The sequence below is a fragment of the Nannobrachium achirus genome (genome assembly GCF_963921795.1).
Source record: "Nannobrachium achirus genome assembly, chromosome: 1".
Classification (NCBI taxonomy): Eukaryota; Metazoa; Chordata; class Actinopteri; order Myctophiformes; family Myctophidae; genus Nannobrachium; species Nannobrachium achirus.
In genome coordinates, this window is record NC_137810.1 from 13,871,653 (window position 1) to 13,894,281 (window position 22,629).

General features: G+C 43.1%; 1 protein-coding gene across 2 annotated transcripts in view; it reads left to right on the top strand.

Moving 5' to 3' along the window:
- The window catches only part of LOC308284037 (uncharacterized protein), a 111,195-nt gene extending 88,830 nt beyond the window's left edge, over positions 1-22,365 (top strand). For both annotated transcript variants that reach the window (XM_080724570.1, XM_080724569.1), the window contains 2 exons: positions 9,711-9,904; positions 21,828-22,365. In XM_080724570.1, coding sequence (XP_080580696.1) covers positions 9,711-9,904; positions 21,828-22,065 — 432 coding nt within the window. In that variant the 3' untranslated portion in view covers positions 22,066-22,365. The remainder of the gene's footprint in view (positions 1-9,710; positions 9,905-21,827) is intronic.
- The last annotated feature ends 264 nt before the right edge of the window (positions 22,366-22,629 follow it).

Here is a 22,629-nt window from a genome sequence, read left to right on the forward strand (position 1 = left end):
GAACCCAACCGCTCTGAAGAGCACCCTGAACTTTGCTCACCTCAAAGTGAGAGGAAGAAAGACTTTAGTTTGTGCCACACTCAGAGAGATTTTTTGTTGACTCATGTAGCGTACGTGATGTCAGAGCCTTTTATGAAGTGATGTCACAATGAGTCAGCGCTTGCTCCGGAACAGCCCGATGTCATCTCCGCATACGGAGATTCCAAACCTTTTGTGCCGGATCCGAAAAACTGTGTATCGGGTCGGGTCGAGGCCTAGCTAAGAACGTAGGCAAAGGTCTGAGCTATCTGTGTGCGAAATTTGGAGTCTGTAGCAACAACCATGTGCTGTCAGGGTTCATCCAAGCGATTCGGGCCAATTCGGATTCAGCGTCCATTGGCTTCAATTAGTAGTCAGGACTCCGCATATGGAGATTCCGAACCTTTCGCGTTGGTTCCGGAAAACCGCATATCGGGTCGGGTCGAGGCCTATCTAAGAACGTAGGCAAAGGTCTGAGCTATCTGCGTGCAAAATTTGAAGTCTGTAGCAGCAACCATGTGCTGTCAGGGCTCATCCATGCGATTCGGGCCAATTCGGCCTCGGCTTCAATTAGTAGTCACGATGATAACGTGTGAACCCTTAATGGATGCTTCTCTCTCTGGAAGAGTGTATGTGGTTGTGGTTGTGGTGGTGGTAGGTGGAGGGGGGAGGCGGTGAGGCTGGATGTAATGTGGAAAATATGTGGAAAATGTATTTGGGTTAACTGTCCACTGATTAATAATGATTGTGTTTGGATAAATAGTGTCCTACTTTCGGAATCTGTGCCTCTAAATATCCCCAATAGGCTTCTTCGCTCCGCACTGATTGATCGGTGTGGTGTTTAAAGGTCACAGTCATAAAACATAAGGATGTAATTAACACGCTGCTGTCTGTGATTTTTAACCAGTGCTTAATATATTGTATGTTGTGTTACTGAGCGTTCTCTGGGAGCTGGCGTGGTAGCCGTGCTCCACAGTGTGAGGGTTTACATTTGTTTTGGTTTTTCAGCAGTGGTACACCGTCTCCAATGCTTGACTGCGTGTGTGTGTGTATGTATGTAACTAACTATGTAACTATGTATGTAGCATGAGCTGCAATACCGCTGGGTGACCAGTGGCAGGCCTGGGTGACCAAGTGGCGCTGTTGAGCACACTCACACACACATACAGTGTCACACGCACGCACGCACGCACGCACGCACACACACACACACACACACACACACACACACACATATTTGGGGCATTATACGTAGGTCCACAAACTCACAGGTATCGGTAGGATCTACAAGCTAACAACTTGTCATGGCGTGACACGTTGTGAGATTGTAGATCGGCTATTTTCATTATTTGTCGTACAGCAAAGTATAAAGGGCTAAGCAGTGGAGGACAAACCTAGTACTTGAGTCAAAGTTTAGATACCCCTGGTGAAAGATTAGATTACCCAACTACAAGTGACAGTTGCTCAGCCAAATTAGTATTTGAGTTAAAGTACATGAGTACTGGAGCCGACAAACTCACAGTGAGTTTGCAGATCGGTTATTTTCACTATTTGAAATGGACTTAAAGCTATACTGTGTAAGATGCTCAACTAGTGGTCAGTAGCCCTATAGCAAACCGCGGTCGCGTTCGCGTCTTTCGCCCGTTTTTCGTACCTTCACACCCCCGCGTCTGCCTCCACAACGCCGAGAGCTATCTTTAGAGGGGTCCCTGGTTCCTGTGCGTTCAGGCATTCCGGAGAAACGGACTACTTCACCCTGCCTGGTAGGCGAGATTACCTTTTGAGTAAAGAGACACACGGGCGACTACAAATATGGCGACCCCACTTCAAGATGCGCTGTGATTGGCCGGTAGTGTACCATGTGTGCATGATCGGCGATGTGATTGGGCAACGTATACACAACGTATACAGATGATGCAGATTACGTCATTTTGGCGCGAAATCCGGTCCACGGCCAGGATCATAGAAAACATATAAAGAGAAGGCTTCAGAAGCTGAAAATAACGTAGTGGGTGTTCTAAAACTTTAGCGATTTAACAGTTAGGACAATTTTAAGATTTGTTTTATAAAAAAAGTTACATGGTACAACTTTAAGTGGTTCATTCATAATGTACTGAAATGAAGCGGAGTCAAAAGTACAATGCATGGTCTTTGAAATGTAGTGCAGTGAAAGTACAGTACTCAAGTAGATGTACTTAGTTACTGTCCACTACTGGGCTTAAAGGGGAATACCACTCATTTTCAACACTGAACTATGTCAGTAATACACCTTGGAGTTGTTGTGTGGAAATAAGAAAAAAGTCTCCCTCCCTTCTGTGTTGCCTAGAGCTGGACTGGACATCATGAACGTGTACTCTGCAAGCCAAATAGTACACTTTCATGATGTCACTGATCACATGACCCCGCAATCAATCGTCCAGTTCTAGGCAAACCAGAAGTAGGGAACTTTTTTTCTTATTTCCACACAATTCTAAGGTATATTAATGACATAAGCATAAAAAGAAATAAGCGGTATTCCCCTTTAAGTGATTTGATACAGTTTAAAACAAGTTGTCCGTCACAAGATGGCAGAAGGACGGACCGTGGCCAGTCTGAGATTCTCGCTTATTTCCCTCTTGAATCATGGACTCCTTTTTTTTAGAATAAATTAACCATTGTGTCTCTATTTCCTGTGGACACCTCTGGTCCTCGTCCGTCTTCCAGGCGCTGCACAGCTTACATTCTCACATTTAATGTGTTTTCTCCTTATAGATACTGTACTACTCGGCTTCTTAGTTGGCAATCAATGTCTTGTGGGTGTGGTGGCGACGGTGGGGGCCAGCAAGATAGTTGTTTTGTGTGTTGCTTTTAACCCGCATTCAAGGGCAAGGCCTTGATATGACTAAAGCCTGGGGGGTACATCAATGAACGTAGCACTAACCGCTTCAATTAACCCATTCAGAACGGGTACACAATTTGTGTTTCATTATTTTATGCTTTAACTATTGAAAAATAGCAGATATACAAGCTCACAGCGCGGCACCGAGTGCCGCGCTGCGAGCTGGTAGATCTGCTATTTTTGAAAAATCGTGAAAATTAGAATTTTGACCCGATTCTATAAGTGTCTTTTGAATCCTTCTAAGGTTTTTTGAAAAACCTATGTTTCTATGTCAGCAATCTGGCCAGCCATCGTCAAAGAAAAGGTCCTTTTCACTTGACTGGAGCTCAGTTAGTCTGTTCTTGAGAGACTTATATGTCAGTGGTTCTCAAACCTTTTCATGTGAAGGACCCCCAAAATGATATTTATTTGGCCACGGACCCCCATCTCAAAATATCTAGTTCCAGGGACCACCCAGAAGCAAAATTTGAGTTACAAACGTTCGCTTTGAAAATACATATATTCAAAGATTTGCACACATTTTCACAACTTTTTTCAAAAATAGCAGATCTACAAGCTCGCAGCGCGGCACTCGGTGCCGCGCTGTGAGCTTGTATATCTGCTATTTTTCACTGGTTAAAGGATTCAATAATTCTAGGCCTAAATGGGTTTTAAATGAACCCTCTTCAGGGTTTGTCTGCACAATAATGTGCGCCGTTGCTTTCAGTTCTACCTGGAACCAATGTAATGACTCCCCAGCCCTTCAGATTCTTCCTGTGTTATCCCTTTTCCATTCCAAAATGACAAAGGAAAGGCAACCACTGTATAGCCGACACATTAGCTCTCAAAAGCTGTAACCTTGGAAGTTGAGTCTATTCACATCTCCGCCGAGATTGGAAATGTGTTTTTGTTTGCAGAGACATTTGTCTGATCATCCTGGCCGTCGGTGGTGAAAAGGATGAAATCACAAATCAGCTCATGCGGTAGACACACTTTTATTCGCTTAGACTTTTTAAAGACAAAAGACATGCGAGTAAAACTTTTTTTTTTTTATACTGAACTGAATGCTCTGCAATATTATGAACCTACGTACTGAATCACCCTTCGGTCAAGTAATTTCAATGAATAATGTCTTCAGTGTATTATATTGTGTGTTACAAAACAGTTACTGATAGTTATGACCTGAACGTTTTAAAGCGCCATCGCCGCCATGCATACTTTTATTAAAGAAAATGAAACAACATAGAACAGGAGTTCTCAACCTTTTCTGAGTCCTGATTAAAAACATGGTTGGGAAGCAATTTTGACATAGCTGATTATGGCTGCCACATCATTTTGATTGATTAAATATTAACAGTTTGCAAAAGGTACAGAGGTACAGTTAAACAATAATGCTAAAAGGATAACAGAAAAATGTTGTTTCCATTCTGGTCCTGTGTTTTCAATTGATCAAGTCAAGACATAAAGACAAACCATTGATATCTAAATTAATAATATGTTAAATAAATATATGGATATATGGATAAAATCCATAACCAAAATAAGACAGAGACGAGCCAAAGGACTATATCATAAATTGCTGTATTTGAAGAGAGTCAGACAAAGAGACAAACAGTGAGCGTACCATCCTAGTGGCAGCTTTGCTAATTCTCTCTCTTCCAAAATGGAAGTTAACATGCAGTATATAAAGAGTAAAGTTATAACAGTATAAGTCATGGGACTCATTGATTCGTTCCCAGATCATAACAAGGAAGACAGTGACACGTAGTGTTGGTAACTTTCCACTAGTGACATACAGTATAAACCAAAACATGATTATAGTCAGGGCAACCAAAGTTACTATGACCTGTAATCTATTAGCCTGAGCTTACAGTATCCGACCAAAATGTGGTCTCCTATACTGTAAGTTCAGTTCATAATATATCCTTATATGGTCATATGAGCCTCATACACAAATCATAGAATTATGTTTCTACCACTTTTTCTAGTCACATGTTCAAATACTGGATTCTGATTGGCTAAATTCTGGAGGTTATGGCAGAACAACCGCCGCAGTTGTGTGAGGACGAGATCAATGCGCCTCAGTGTACATCCGGGGACTTCAGGAGGTAGTCGGAACACCTTTCCCCCAACCAACATATGACGGTCGTAGCGGTCCTATGTTTACTAACGTGCGTACGACGTCGCCGATTTATTTGGATCCAATGCAATCCGCCAACTTTAAAGCCCCTTTTCTCTGAACCTATGCCTTTCTGGAAGCGAACAGCCTCTATTTACGGCCGGAACGGTCCTTCTAACTGACGTTAGCTTAGCTGTATGCTAGACATCTTTCTCTGCATGGAGTTGGCGTCATCTGGTGGTGAGTAGAAGATGTTGTTTGTGGAACTATTTGCTGTCGTCGCGGAAGTTTTATAGGCAATAATGATTGTAACTTAATATCCTTGCAAGTTACAACTATGTGTTTTCTTTCATGTATACGGAAAAAAGTGGTAGAAAAGCTATTTACCACTCGGGGTCGGACATTATGCTCTGATAATGTCCTGTGTGAGGGTGTTATCGGACTCGGCTTCGCCTCGTCCGATCACCCCCTCACACAGGACATTATCAGAGCATAATGTCCTCTCACTCTGGGTAAATTGCTTACATCATAATTCTACCCTATCAACCATACTATACAAGAAGATCATCAATACTAGGAGCAGTAAAAGTATACTTACAGAAAAGCATTGTGGGGGTCATTTCTTTTGGCAAGCTTGACCACTTATCTAGGTCCAATTGCAAATTGCAGGTGCTCTTTTATGGCGGTATCGAAGGAGGGTGGGGAGTTGTCGCACTTTTTAGGGCATTAGAGTGAATTCATCCCCATGTTTGTGCCGAATCTGGGGGGAATGAGATCAGTGGAGCTCCCTCTGGTGTTGTGCCCAAGGGCATAACTGACTTTTCTTTTTAGACGTAGTCAAACAGGTAGCCTACATGGGCACCATGAAGACCATGCCCACGTTGCTGTACTCTGCCCAGCATAATTGTTTTGAGAGGTCTGAAGTTTTGTTTTATATAAATTGCTTTATATACCGTAATTGCTGGACTATAAGCCGCACCTGAATATAAGCCGCACCAGCTAAATTTAGAACAGAAAACAAATGTTTACATATATAAGCCGCACCTGACTATAAGCCGCAGATGTGCTTCCCGCTAGAGCACCCCTGGTGGCCGTTAGCTGTAAGAATCTATATATATATCCTTGTTAGTAAAACTAGCTAACTGGCCGTTAGCTGTAAAAATCTCTATATAAGCCGCACCGGTGTATAAGCTGCAAGGATCAAAACATGGGGGAAAAGCCGCGGCTTATAGTCCGGCAATTGCGGTAAATGCATTTAAATCTGGGAACCCATTCGGTTAAAAACAAGAACAAGAAAAGAATACTTGTCTTGTCTGTCTTGAGAGATTAATCTATTTAAATTATGAACAATCAAATGACATGCCCAATGCTGCAGAGCCTTGGCCTGTGAAGGTTAAGGTCATAAGTTAGGCAAGTATTTCAGATGTTATTCACTATGCAGGTCAACATCACTTTAGGCTGCCTTTTGGTCTCCTGTCCATAAGCCAATCATTAAAATATTTAAATGTTTCATTTCAATGCGAGGACACAAGTAGTCCAATGATATACTATGGTGTTATTGACCCATACAGAACAGTAAGAGAGGACACGTGCGCGTGGTTTGTTCCCCACAAAATGCTCCAGCCGCCAATGACAGGCTGGCTTTGTTTCGCTTTTCATTTGTTTTGTTCCATTTAGCTGAAGGGGAAAAAATACCACAAAAGCTAATCGCTACTACAAGTGGACACCGTTGTTTCCCAGCGAATTAATCGGAGTGGCTAAAATAAAAGGGGTGCAAAAAGTTCAAGATTGTGAATGCAATGAATTGTATCGGGCCCTTCAGATCCCACTGACAGGGGCGTCACAAGGGGTAGGAAAGTGGGACTGAGTCACTGGGGCCCAAGGTGGAAGGGGCCCTAGTAACTTTATCTATTGAAAACAAGACCAGGTCAACCTGGTTGTGCCAGACCCCCTGTCTGTCATCATCATTTATGACATCATGCCTTTTGTAGGCATGTCATCATCATGTCATCATCATATATACCCTTTATATAGAAAACCCGGACAGACCGACATTTGCTTATGTAGGCCTACCCATTTCATGGGTCTGGCAAATAGCAGATATACAAGCTTGTAGATCTGCTATTTTTGAAAAGTTGTGAAAATGTGTGAAAATCAAATTGAATATATGTATTTTTTTAAGCGAACATTTCTAACTCAAATTTTGCTTCTGGGGGTCCCTGGAACTAAATATTTTGAGATCGGGGTCCCGTGGCCAAATACATATCATCTTGGGGGTCCTTGACATAGGTTTCTTGCACACATTTTCACGTTTTTTTTTTTCTTCAAAAATAGCAGATCTACAAGCTCGCAGCGCGGCACTCGGTGCCGCGCTGTGAGCTTGTATATCTGCTATTTTTCAATGGTTAACATTCATGGGGGGCCCGCAGTGAATCCTTGTACCCAGGGCCCAGAATTTGGTGTGACGCCCCTGCCCACTGACATGGCTGGCTTGTGGAGGAGCGAGCGGGCCCCAGACAGAAAGGGACTGAGTAATGAAGATGGATGCATTCTGTTATCAGGCAGCCACTTAACTGGGGCCTGATGTAACCTTAAACATTGTGGAGAGCTCAGTCACACAACGAGTCTAATTAATGAATAGCAAGCCACGGAGGAGAACAAGGCAGCGCGGCGCATTTGCAGATGAATTCCAGACACTAATCAAACCGCTGCGAAAGTGGTTAGTCTGTCTCCCGGAACAAGACAACATTTGGCGAGGATTTTTAGATAGTGTTTGTCTGCATAGGTTACATTATGCATATGGGTGAATGCACACATACCGGTACTTGTGTGTTTGCAGCACGTGTCTACGCAGACACATATTACGAGGAGCGAGTGCAGGGACGTGCTGGCCATTGGGAAAAGCGGGACAACTCCCGAACGGCCGTTTCATTCCCGGCCGGTCCAGGCCGGCCATTAGGAAAAATTTTAAAATTAAATGTCGGCCTTCGTTCCATTTTGGGGGCTGGGCGGCCAACAAAGTAAATCACTGTCGGGCAGAAACCTCGTATCTCCAAGTTTCAAATTTGTAATTTTTTTCGCAAAGCAAAGCCCTGCTTCATCATACAAGGCAGTCTCACAAAAGTAGTGAAAACAGCAGATCTACAAGGACACAACGCCTCGCGGTGCGAGGCGTTGTGTGCTTGTAGATCGGCTGTTTTCACTAGTTTAAATCATTCTTAAAATGATAAATACAAAACAAACAGTTTTGGACATACAAGGTTTCCACCCGACAGCGACGAAATATAACTCATGTAATTGGCCCACTGGCTTGTCACTTGTCATGATCTGAATTGGCAAATCTTTGAGTTGCAGCAGCACTATAGAGAGAGATCTCTCTCTATAGCGCGCAATGAGGGCCTCTCCAACTCTTTTTCCCGGGCTGAATCAGGGGCCCAGCACGTCCCTGCTACGCAGACACATATTAGGAGGAGCGAGTGTGTTTCTGTGTTTCTGCATGGGAGCCCTGGTGGCCTGTGAAATGTTGCATACAGCAGAGTTCCATGCCTGAGGTAGAAACAGAGGAGGACAGGTGCGAGTGTGTTAGTCTAACAATAGGGCTATTCTTTACATTCCATTAATTTAAGGGCCTGTGCTGCAATTATTTGGATTCTCTGTTTCGCTCTTGCCCTGCTTTGCCTGTTTAATGCGTCTCATGTTAATGGTATTTCACATACTAAACAAGCAGTGGTTCTCAAAATGTTGCCCATGCTTTAGGAAATCAGAAAATATTTTGTGCCATACAAGATGTGTGTTGTTTAATGTTTTAATAAAACTACAAAAAACATAAAAAACATAAAATGAATAAATAAATAAAAAATAGCAGATCTACAAGACCTAACCCTAACCCCTGTAGATCCGCTATTTTCAAATAACCCTAGTGTGACTGTGCCCATTTTGGGGGCAAATATTCACAGAACATTGCTGATCTACAGTACAAGCTCTCATCCCGTTGTAGGTGGGCTATTTTTGTTGATTTGGTGTAGAGGGTAAAGAAAGGAGGGAGGTGCCTAGTACAGATCCCAAGAAGTATATACTGTGTGGTTGAAGCATTTAAATAAAAGTCAAGATGACCTGTTTGTTGCCCACTGGCTTGGAGGTTCGGGTGCGTGCCGCATGGGCTCTGGTTCCTGGCAGTGTGTCGCGCGTTCGAGTCCCGTACCCGACGGGCTTTACTGCGTGTCACTCCCCATCTCTCTCCCCGTTTCCTGTCAGTCCTATCAATAAAGGCATGAAAGCCCAAAAACAAATCTTTAAACAAAAAAAGATGACCTGTTTGCTTTCTTCGCTCACAAACATGTAACCACCTATAAGAAAATATTTGATGCCTGTATGAATTACTCTGCCAGGTTAGTCTCTCCTGTGTGGTTTTTAACTTACTTCTGGCACTAGGCACCTTGTCGCACCAGGCAAGCGGTTGCGCCAAGCACCTTGTTTTTGTGTGTTGTTGTTCGCCCTGTACTGTGCTGTTCTTGTTTTTGTTAGTCTTGTTTTGTTTCTTGTTTTATGTCCTGAGGACAACGGATGAAATTTAGCTTTGAGCTAACTCCGGCTGGTTTACACTAAGATCTTTGTATGTTGTATTATGCAATATGTCATTATCTCTGTGTCCATGAACTGGTACTGTCCTGTCTAAATAAACAAATAAAGTAAAGTAAAGTTCTTCCTTTGACCCAGTACCACCTCCAGAGGAGCTGGCCATGGCGGTCAGTGACCCGGCAGATGTGGCTGATGCTCGTCACTGCCTTCCTCCTTCTGGGATTGGTGGCTTACGTGGTGTACTACCTGATGACCACCTTCGACCCCTCACCCCCCGAGTTCAAAGTGGCAGCTGGTGGCTTTGGTCTTCTCACAGTGATCCTTGTGATCATGTGAGTATTTCTACTACTACTACTACGCAATAATTGAGTAAATGTTGGCTTAACAATTATATCATTGGTTAATAAGTCGTGGATGTTTGAATTTCATTGGCAAATTGATCATATCTCAGTCTCATCAGAGAATCAATCTGCGCTATAAAATGCATTAAAGTTATACCATGTAACTTATTTTATATAACAAATCTTAAAATTGTCCTAACTGTTAAATCGCTAAAGTTTTAGAACCCCCACTCCGTTAATTTCAGCTAAAGCCTTCTCTAAAGCCTTCTCTTTATATGTTTTCTATGAGCCGTGAGGGGGGTAGAATTTCGCGGCAAAATTACGTCATCTGTGTCATCTGTATACGTTGTGTATACGTTGGCCAATCATATCGCGGATCATAAACACATGGTACACTACCGGCCAATCACAGGCGTATCTGCCGTATCTTCAGGAAGTAGCTTCCCTCAGCTACAGTGTTTACCATGGTGAAGGATTCTTAACCTCTTAATCAACAAATCCTGGCCAAAAAATTATGTTCTACCCCTCCACGGATTAGTATCGTCGCGGTGGTTTGCGGCGCCGCTCCGGTGGTCCGCGGCGGTGGTCCGCGGCGGTGGTCCGCGACGACTCCGGGCGAAAAACGGACGAAAAAAGCAATACCGCTACTGACCACTAGTTTAGCAACTTACACAGTATAGCTTTAAAACATACAGTTACAACATGTTGACAAAACAAACATATCATGTGGATTATACTATCTCAAGCACTGCAGTCTCTGCAAATATGATTTTAATATCATACTGAAATGTACCAAATTCTACTCTGCATTAATGTCAAGTATAGCGTGAGTCGTACTCAATGGGTTTAACACGCCAGACCACCGATATACGGTCCTTTAAGAAGCTGGCATACTATGCCTCTTGAAAATACATTCCCTTTGTGTTCAGATTTTATTCAGGTCATGTTTCCAAATAAGTTTAGCATGTCCCTGTTTCATTTATAAACTATGTGTGTGCCACTTTGAAGTAAGAATATTTACTATGTCTTCAAACTAGAAATATTACTGCCCAAGTCATCCAAATAATCAACTCTGAAAGCATACGCTCCCCCCCCCCCCTCCCCCCCCTCCCCCCTTCCTCCCACGTGTGTGCTCCCTCACTCTTTTCCCCATTTTGATATTGCTAATTGGAATACTGCCTACGGTACTGTAAACCATTAGTAAATGAACAGTCTGTTTTTATTAACATCTAACTTGTAAATAATGCATTAGATTCCTGGCATAAACATCACCACTTCTGGGTTTGGGGAGTAACATATGGCACGCCAAGACAGTAATCCCATTACAAAAAAAAAAGAAATGCGTTACTGTAATCTGCCTCAATAACAACATGTCGAATCAGATTACAGATACTCTTGAGGAAAAGTATGTGTCTGTTACTTATTATTGGATGACTCACAAGTGTGTTTTAATGGAAACAAGGTGTTTTGATTGGGGCACTGTGTCGTCGCCCGCTCTCACATCACTTGGCTCATCCTTGATAACGGTTGCAGGGGATGAGAATCACTGAACAATCCAACTCTGAGCTGACAATTCTCCAATGATATCATACAGGGACGTGCTGGGCCCCTGATTCAGCCCGGGATAAAGAGTTGGAGAGGCCCTCGTTGCGCGCTATAGAGAGAGATCTCCCTCTATAGCGCTGCTGCTACTCAAAGATTTGTGACAAAGTTACAAGCCGGTGGGCAATTTACATGAGTTATATTTCGTCGTTTTCGGGTGGAAACCTTGTATGTCCAAAACCGTTTGTTTTGTATTTATCATTTTAAAAATTATTTAAACTAGTGAAAACAGTCGATCTACAAGCACACAACGCCTCGCGGTGCGAGGCGTTGTGTGCATATAGATCTGCTGTTTTCACTACTTTTGTGCGACGGCCTTGTATGATGAAGCTTGGAGATACGAGGTTTCTGCCCGACAGTGAGGATTTACTTTGTTGGCCGCCCAGCCCCCAAAATGGGGGGCCTGGACCGGCCGGGAATGAACCGGCCGTTCGGGAGTTGTCCCGCTTTTCCCAATGGCCAGCACGTCCCTGCTATCATATCACTGACTGGATACTAGGGATGGGACGATAAGCAGGCACGTAGGCACACATAGGCATCAACGGGGGCTTGAGCCCCTGCCCTTTTATCCTTCTGTAAAAAAGTGCCCTCTCCAGACCAGTTTTTACTATGGTGAAAGAAATGCAAATGCCCTCTTTTCCATGCCATAGCTGAAGGCAGCATTCAAGAGAATTGCCTTGTCCAAACTCTCCTGAACTTGAATGCAGCGTCTTATGTTGAAAGAATTGTCCTCTCTGCGTAGAAACCAAGCATCGAAAATAGCCGACCTCCAACGCGTTGTGAGCTTGGAGGTCTGCTATTTTTTTAATATTTTCACCAAAAGGGCCATTTTAGAAATGTCAGCCCCTGCCTCTCTAACATTCTCTGCACGTCCCTGACGAAAAGCAATATTATCGTTTATCGTGGTAAAAAACGATAATCGAACGATAAAACGATAATCGTATCGTGGAGATTTAATTTATTGTGATATCGTCCTCCGTCATGCACTGGGATCAATTCACATTGTATTTGCCGAGCTGCATATCCGGTACCACTTAAACCCTCTATATTTGGTAAAAGCTACTTATAATATACGTACTTGATACAGTCTTTTTTCACTCTCTATCAAATGTCTTTTTCCAAAAAATAGACGATCTACAAAGCTCACAACTTGTTGCGTTGCGAGTGCGACGTGTTGTGAGCTTGTAGATCTGCTATTTTTTGGCAAATGTTCCGCCCCAGGATAATGTATTTTGATTACCGCGATAATATTGTAAATCGCAATTTCTTTGGTCACAATAATCGTGATATGAAATGTTCATATCGTCCCATCCCTACTGGATACTCTATAGTTGCATTAGGTAAGCAGCTGTTATGACTTTGAGCAGGTAATCAAGCCAATTGTTGTAATAGATTACACTATTATTGACCCAAATCAACTCCATGCTCGTATTAAAACAACCTCCGAGGGCATCTAAAATAAATTAATTTCAAAATACGTTGTTTGGCGCAATAGAAACCAAAGCCTCCAATAACCCAACAGGCAGTTAGCGGTGCCAGCGACGAGAATTAACCACTTAAACCCTACAGTAAATCGTCGTTGTCGGGTGGAAACCTCATATCTCCAAGTTTCAAATGTTTCGCAAAGTAAAGCCCTGCTTCATCATACAAGGCCGTCGCACAAAAGTAGTGAAAACAGCAGATCTACAAGCACACAACGCCTCACGGTGCGAGGCATTGTGTGCTTGTAGATCGGCTGTTTTCACTAGTTTAAATCATTTTTAAAATGATGAATGCAAAACGAATGGTTTTGGACATTTCCACTCGACAACGACGATATGTTTTGTTGACCGGGGTCCCGCAGGGGCTCCTACTTGGCCACCTCCTTTTTCCCTCTACGTCAAATCTCGAAAACAGCAGATCTACAAGCCCACGGGGCTTGTGAGCTTGCAGATCGTCTATTTTCGCTGGTCGTTCGCCTCATGTGACATGCCCAGAATAGGGACATAGTAGGGTCCATGTGATCAAGTCAAAACTTAGACTGTGGCGATTCTTTTTCGTCCCTGTTTTGTTTTCAGTTACGCGGAGAAGCTGTTTGTAATCAACTCAACAAGGCTTGTAGCTTTTCCCATTAACCAGTTTTGTGGGGGAATTGTGTCCAGAAAACTGGTAATTAATGATATGGTTGCACTGGTAATGTGCTTCTGCTTCATTATCCTGTTGAAACCCCTATCCACGCTAGTAATGAGCTGTAATTTTACGACAGGAAATTAGTTTGTTTACAACACATTCAGCTGCTTCGAGAGACAGGGATTCTTGGCAGCGCCTCGGCTTCAGGTATTCACATGAAGTTTGGCTGAAAGAGGTGAAGGTAGTGCAACCCGGGGCAACAAACTGAATCACTCTTGACATGTTACATGGAATAAAGCAGTTGTTGAAGATCTCCACTAATCTGCAGTTGAAAAGTGGAGATGCTCCTCAGCTTTGCCCTGCAAGACCCAAATTAATTTCTACTGGCCAATTTTTTTTTTTTTTAAATCAGATGGTGTTGTAGGAGTCCTAATCACAGGAAAATGTAATGTTAAAAAATGTATAATGTTTTTGTAAGGTTTTATAGCCATAAATCATAAATCATGCTCTAATTTGCATTTTGGGGATATTTTTCACAATATTAACATATGCACGTGTTCTAGACATTCTAACGATCACGAAAAAAAAATATTACAGGCATTTTACTTTATGTTGTTTGCCCAGACGCTGGAATTTCAACTTCTCTGGGAGGTGTGAATGTCAGCCTCTGTGGGGGGTATTTATATGCAAATATCGTGGCCAATGGCATTGTAATACTAAACAATAGGATTTAATGGTGGTGAAAAAAGAACAGGAAAACTAATTATAACATTTTTTTTTAAATGATTTAAAAAATGTTGCCAAAAAGCAACGCTGGGCCTTGCAGGGTTAGGGATGCTGTATGGACCCACTAAGCACGCCGTCTAAAAGTGGTCTAATAGTGGTATAGATTTGAAAGTTTTTTAGTTGTCTAAACTTAGACTAGACGACTAATAGACTTCTAATAGTCGTCTAAATATAGACCGTCTACATTTAGACGACTATTAGAAGTCTATTAGTCGTCTAGTCTAAATGTAGACGGTCTATATTTAGACGACTATTAGAAGTCTATTAGTCGTCTAGTCTAAGTTTAGACAACTAAAAAACCTTCAAATCTATACCACTATTAGACCACTTTTAGACGGCGTGCTTAGTGGGGACAATATAGGCTATAAGGCTGCCTTTCATCACGGGAACACAGCGTCGTTTCTGTTGTTTATTATAGGTAGTGAGCTGACGGGTAATGTTATTAGGCTGGGGGAAGGAGGAGGAGGGGGCATGCGTAGGATGTGCCACCCTCCTGCTGCCCTCTGTCAGCGTACATCTCAGTCAGCATCGGCCCCGAGGGTGGAAGCCCTCCCAGGGACCGACCCCATGTCGCTCACCAGCCCCCAGAATGGATGCCACTGGCAATCTTTTTTGCGAGCGCACCTCCAGTCCACATAACGACGTAAATAAATAAATAAACCGATATAACACGTACACGTTTCTGTAAGTTCAAGTGTTAGCTCATTTGGCGTGCTTATTTCTTTCCCTGTGCGTGGCCAACTCTTTAATGAACACGGGAATGAGCTGAAACGTCAGTCCGATGTCAGGGGGAGCTAAAGCATGTTGCCATGCGTTGCGGTGATTGGTCAAGGCAGATGTCACCGCTGTGAGCAGCGTGTCAGCTCCTCTTCCTCGTCATCGTCGCCAGTCTCCCGTGCTGAAGCACTGCAGAGGACACGTTAGTGCATGTGCTACAACATAATGATGCATTTATTCCATTTAGAACTAATCAACCCAGCAGGTCTGAGGCATTGTTACTTGTTTTTAAAACCCATTTTAAGGCCTAGAATTATTGAATGCTTTAACTATTGAAAAATAGCAGATCTACAGTACAAGCTCACAGCACGGCACCGAGTTTTTTTTTTAAAGTCGTGAAAATGTGTGCAAATCTTTGAACATAATGTATTTTTAAAGCGAACGTTTGTAACTCAAATTTTGCTTCTGGGGGGTTTGAGATGGGGGTCCGTGGCCAAATAGATATCAGTTTGGGGGTCCTTGACATGAAAACGTTTGAGAACCACTGACATACTGTAGTAGTCTCTCAAGAACAGACAGCTGAGCTCCAGTTGAAGTGAAAAGGACCTTTTCTTTGACGACGGCTGGCCAGATTGCTGACATAGAAACATAGGTTTTTCAAAAAACCTTAGAAGGATTCAAAACACACTTATAGAATCGGGTCAAAATTCTAATTTTCACAATTTTTCAAAAATAGCAGATCTACAAGCTCGTAGCGCCGCGCTGTGAGCTTGTATATCTGCTGTTTTTCAATAGTTAAAGCATAAAATAATCATACACTATAATATGTACCCGTTTTAATGGTTAAAAGTGCTGTAAGTGATTGATTGTTTGTTTATTCTTTTACGTTGAAGCCATAAAGTTCAGAAACAGGGGTCTCCCGGCTCTCCAGCTCTTTAGTAAAAGAAAATATCTTTTTAGGTGGGATACCAATTTTATCCAGTCAGGAGCGTGAACTCCATAAAGACAACAACTTCTATTTTATAGTGTTCCACATTCGGTTTTGTCTGCACATATCACTTCCAATTCCATTTGTTTATTATGCATCCTGTTCTTTCTCCTTATTCGATAAAATTGGTATCCTCATCCTCGCTCTATAGCAAAGGTTCTTAGAATATAGAGCTATTACACTTTTTTTAAACAAAATAATAAATATAACTTACACCACCTTTCAGTATCCTTTAATGTAACACCAAATGTAACACCACTTCATTTCATGTCATGCTATTATGTTCGTATTGTTATTACAGACATTTTGCTCCACATGCAGAAGCCTTCATCCTGAATGTTTATGGAAAGATCTAAACAGCAGCTGAGCATAATCGACGCCACACTGAACATATTTCTCTCTCTGAGAATATTATATCCTCAGATCTGAACTCGATCAGCGGTGTGTATGTGTGCATGCATGCGTGCGTGCGTGCGTGCGTGCGTGCGTGCGTGCGTGCGTGCGTGCGTGCGTGCGTGTTTGTGTGTAACTGTCACTCTTCCCCTGAGCTTAAAGACACTCTAGTTACTCCTGGTTTATACTTAGTTGCACGCCGGTGTCTCTTGTAGACCTGCTGTTTCTGGAGAGAGTCATGGCGGTTAGCAAAGAGTAAACCAGGCTAAAAGATGTTAAGCCGATGGTGTGCACAGGTGAGGCACACCATCGGCGTGTCTTCTAGGGATGGCTTTCCCAAGTGCAAATGTGTGCCAACTCATTTCTAGCCGATCCCGAGTATACTCGTGAAAAATACTCAAGTATTTAGAGTGCCGATCCCGAGTATACTCACGTAAAATACTGTATATAGAGTAACGCTGGCGTTCTTACCCAATAGCCCGGCGGAATGTCTGGGCACGATCATCATCACGGATCCACGTGCACAAAATAGTAATCCCATAACATGGAGGCCGACGGGGAATCTCATCTTTAATGTCCATTTTCTCCAAACAACACTTTTAAAGCCAAGGATGGCATTAGATTCTCGCTACAAAAACATAATAACAAAGGCATCGATCGGCGATTTTAGAAACGGAATGGGGTGACGACCGCTCCCGTTGAATGACGTCATGACGTCAACCCGGAAGTGTTTACGCAATGGACTTCTGGCCTTCAAAATAAGACAATGGATGCGTATAGGAGCCTGCGAGAGGCACGCTAGACATTTAACCCGTTCATGTCTGGAGCACTAAATGGGTTAAGCCAATTACCAAAGATTGTCCTTTTTTTTAACTCAATACTTCCATAAATTTCAAGTAAAGACTCACTATAACTTCCAACTATTCACACAAAACAATGCATCCCTACGTCCAACTACAGGCATCAAGGGTCTTAAGGTTGTATTCTAATCTCCAACAAAAGAAAAGCTGAAAATAATTCTCATCGTGATTTCGGAGGTCATTTACTTGCATAATGGGGACACTTTTGTTTCTTCATTGTATTTAAAAGTCACTGGAAAATGTTTCTTTGATATCAACATCTGATCTCAGTACTGTTGCTTCCAAGTTGGATATGAGAACATATTAATGCTTCAGTACACCTGTTAAAGCACCCGACAATGCAGCACTGTCGACCCATTACTAAATTAGAGTGACAGTTAGAGATAGGAGAGATGAAGATAATGTACAGTCTTTACGCACCACCTCAACCACAAGAAACAACAAACTATGATGTGGGAGCGTGTGGCCAGGGGCGTCACACCAAATTCTGGGCCCTGGGTACAAGGATTCACTGCAGGCCCCCCATGAATGTTAACTATTGAAAAATAGCAGATATACAAGCTCACAGCGCGGCACCGAGTGCCGCGCTGCGAGCTTGTAGATCTGCTATTTTGAAAAATCGTGAAAATGTGTGCAAGAAACTGTTTCTATGTCAGTGGTGCGCAAATGTTTTCATGTGAAGGACCCCCAAGATGATATGTATTTGGCCACAGCTAGACCCCCCATCTCAAAATATTTAGTTCCAGGGACCCCTCCCCGGAAGCAAAATTTGAGTTACAAATGTTCGCTTAAAAAGTATATTCAAAGATTTGCACACATTTTTACGACTTTTCAAAAATAGCAGATCTACAAGCTCGCAGCGCGGCACTCGGTGCCGCGCTGTGAGCTTGTATATCTGCTATTTTTCAATAGCTAAAGTTATTAGGGCCCCTCCACCTTGGGCCCTGGTAACTCAGTCCCACTTTCCTACCCCTTGTGACGCCCCTGCGTGTGGCCCTTCCGTCAAGAAACCCCTCCAAAATCAAATGCCTTTTGTCTGTGCGACGGAGGCCCGCCGCCGCTTACCGCTGCAGGTTCTGTTATTGGACACATTTGCACAGTCACATGGCGTTTGTTCGGCTTCATCTGCCTTTCAGAGCGCTGTCACACAACATGTGCCCCCCTCGCTTCCTCCACTGTCACACAGCCGCCGAGACGGTGGCCTGACCACGGCCCGCTCTGCGCTGTGAATTTTTATATGCCATCGCCCGGAGGTTAGAAAGTCTCATTATGCCGTGTTAGATTTATTAAAATAGATTATGGAAATGTTAATTAAGTCATTAATTACATTATTTAAGCAGCATTGACAGATAAGGGAGTGCGTGTGAGGGGAGGGGTGGGGGTGGGGGTGGGTGGGGAGAGATGGAACCGGAAGGGGGGTATGGTGGTGGGGGATATTGGGGGGGGGGGGGGGGGTTGTCGAGCTCCCTGGGTGGTTTAAAAGGATGTGATTGGTGACAAGGGACACCGCGGCGGTCTGGTCGAACTGCTGGCGCTGACATGATACAAAGTGGCCCCCCCTGCTCCTTCACCTCACGCTACTGTCCAGCGCACTTTGTACAGCTGCCAGAGGACGCGCACGGCTCACTCATCGCCCGTTTTGAAGATGTGAGCGTACAAAAGTGTATAAAATGTCCCTTTTTCATGAGGAAATGTATCTCAATCATTCTACGCGAATGACTTAAAGGGGGTGGCTTTACGGTCTCTTTGAAAATGCACGCATTATCATCTCGACGTGCTTCTTTAAAACCAATTCAACTCTGGTTTATACTTGATTCCAAAAGGCTCTTTAAACTAGGTCCCCTCATTCACTCTAAAGTAAATAACTTCTTCACCAAAAATAGTCAATCTACAAGGTCACAACGAGTTGCACGTTGTGAGCTTTTAGATCTTCTACTTTTGCACAAATGTTGCTAAAAATGGCTTGCTATGGTTCAAGTGTTTAAACCTTCCATTTCGTGAGTGTTTGGAGGAAACATTGGCGGTGACATTTGAGCAAAGGCCTCAAACCATATTTCCAAGCTGCTACAAAAGAAATTACAAGGGAAGGATGGTGAGATGAATTACCCAGGAGTTGATACTATGGTCTCCCTTATCTGTTGACAGTTTAGTTACCATGAAGCACAAGAAATGTGTTTTCCAATTCTCCCAGAATTGAGCTTTTCTTTGTCCCATCAAACCTATATTAAGGGAGGGAAAATTGCTGCGATGGTGCGAGATACGGGCAAATGATAGATGTAGTGACCAACGAAAATGCTTCAATCCTGATCTTAAACGTTGATTTGCCTGAACACAGACTATTATCTGGACTGGGGTTATGCATACTGTTAGCCTACCGGGAGAGTGGCTTTTGTTTGCATCAAAAGCAATTACACGTGGTGCAAAACAACACTTAATGTGGTGACATTTCAAGTACAAAATTAACTGTTAAACTCTGTTTTCTATTTAAAAAAAAAGGCTGCATCAGTTGTGTCGCAGTGCATGCTTTGCAGTGAGAAAATAACCATCGCTCTTGAGTCCCCAGAAGCTCTCTCACAGGTTGCCAGGCAGCATGAAGCTGTAAGCATTGATATTAAGTGCCTTTTGATTGTAGAGGGCGATATGAACAGACAGTAGAAGGCTACATATTTGGCTGTAGATATTCAGCCATATCTGCACTAAACATACCGATCAGCTCCAAACTTCTAACCATCAAACCAACAGACAGACAGCATCTTAAAAAAGAAAAAAGAAAGTAGTATACACAAGTAACCAAGATAGGATGAACACACATGTTTTGCATTTTCTGGAACCTCTCCTTTAGCAACTTGAAAGTGCTGTGGTGAATATTTTGTTTGAGGTGTGGTTGTGGTGAAATGTTTATCTTGTGAATCGTATGGTAATGGCAGACACATGACTATGTGGAAATGATATGCTGTACATAAGCAGTACTAAATACCACAGATGCACCACTGTGCACAGTTGTTTGTCCATTTTCCTGTTGAAACATGCATTCAATTGCATTTTTAACTGCAGAATGTACTATGTGTTGCATATTTTTTGTATTTGCCTCAGCCAACAGTTGGATAGGGGTTATGCTTTCGCCCCATTCGGTTTGTTAGTTTGTCTGTTAGCAAAATAACTTGTGAACGATTGGACGGATTTTGATGAAACTTGGTGGGAATGATGAATAGACTGCCCTGGAGAGATAGTTAACTTCTCTCTCAAAAAGGTGAAAAAGGTCAAAGTTTAAGGTCTGTCTGTTAGCAAATTATCTCAAGAACAGCTTTTCATGAAACATGGCGAGAATGATGACGAGTAGGCGGCCCTGACGTAGTGATACACTTGTGGGTCAAAAGAGGTCAAATATCTAGGTCACAATGATGTGTCAAGTTTAAAAATCGAACCTGGGTGGGCAGATATTCATGAAACTTGATGGGAGTTATCATCGGGCTTCCCCATAGAGATGATTAACTTTTGGGTCGACAAGGTCACACTCGACAAGGTCAAAATGAGACGATCACTCATATCTCAGGTAGGAATAGCACAACTTGACAACTGCGTAGTGTTGGCCGCGGTACGCACTCATACGCACACTGAGTGCAATCTCTCTAGTCTGACAACGCTTTGGCCCAGTGTTCAACAGTGTGTGAACAGTGATCCAAACAGTTCGCAGTTAGGAATTACCTCCTGTCCTGAAAGACTGAGATGTGATTTCACTGGACTTGGTTGGAGGTATCAGGCACAGGCCATTATCATGTCTTGTCAAGACGCCAGGAATGTTCTAGCAGCAGCACCCCTGGATGTCAGAATTGTTTTCCACATTCACTAAGAGCTTGTTTATTCAGGAAAGATGCAGAGAAGAGATTGCTCAATTTGACCAACCAAATCATTTTCAGTGTCTCAGTCTCACTTAACCACTTAAAGGAGTAGTTCACCCCCAAAATGACTTTTTTTCTATTGATTACTCACACCATGGAGACACTTTCGTCGCATTCCTAAGACAAAAATTTGATTTGAGTAAATTTACCCCCATTGCTTCCGGATGAGGACCCAAACACATTTGGATCCCCATCCGGAATCAATGGGGGTAAATGTATTGTAATCACATTATTGTCTTAGGAATGCGACAAATACAAAAACTTGTTATGGAACTCAGGTCTCCAGCATGGCATGAGTAATCAATAGGAAAAAAGTCATTTTGGGGGTGAACTACTCCTTTAAGCCCTTTAATACTGCGTGGCATGACAAATATCCAATGCACAAGTTGTGATCTTGCAGTTCTGCTATTTCTGCCATTTTAGAAAATGTCTGTGCCCAACAACATGCCCACAATATAGGGACGCCAGGTGGAATGTGGTGAAAGGCACTCTAAGATTGTCTTTACAACGGCGCTCTGTGATGCTTAACTAATGTGTGTGCTTTTGTGATATTTCATCAGGTGTCTGTCACACTACATCAGCGGTCGTTGCAGGCAGGCTCGACAGAGCTCCTTCACGGTCCAGGCCAGGGCCTCTGAGGACGGCCGGCTGGACTCAGGCCTGTGGGATCGGCACGCGGCAGCATCATCAGCAACAACAGGCCACGCTCTGTCAGCAGCCCCACTCATCCACGTGGAGGACAGGAAACGGGATGCGGACAAGAGCGGACGACGTCTGAGATGCCTCTTGACACTGTGACAGAACGAGCGGGCGTACAGGACGCCAGACTGGGACCAGTGTGGTTTGACAATACCTATAACAGAATACTGGACTGAACTGGGACACCCGCACTAGAGAACTGGTTCTCAAAGTGAGGTTCCAGCGGGTCTTACAGCAAAAAGAGGAACACTTTAAACACTAAAGACTTTTTTTAAAAAAATGTATGGGCACCCCAGGCTGGCCATTATCAATGTAGGGGTCCATGACATGAATATGTTTAAGAACCAGCGCTCGAATCAATTCATACTGTATATACTGTATGTGGACGCACAGAGGAAGGCGAACATGTCACTTTAAAAGCTTTCACTTTAAAACTTATTCATACTGTACTGCACACCACAGTATGTGGACTTGCTGGAGACTTGCTGTGAGTCACTTTCCAAAGCTTTTGTTTTGTAAAACCATCGCTTTTTTTTTTAAGATTTATCTTTGGCATTTATGCTTCATTTCAGACAATGACAGTGACCAGAGGGACAGGAAAGGGGAGGGAAACAAGGGGGTAACATGCAGTAAAGCTCTTCAGGTCGCTGTGAGAAGGACTTC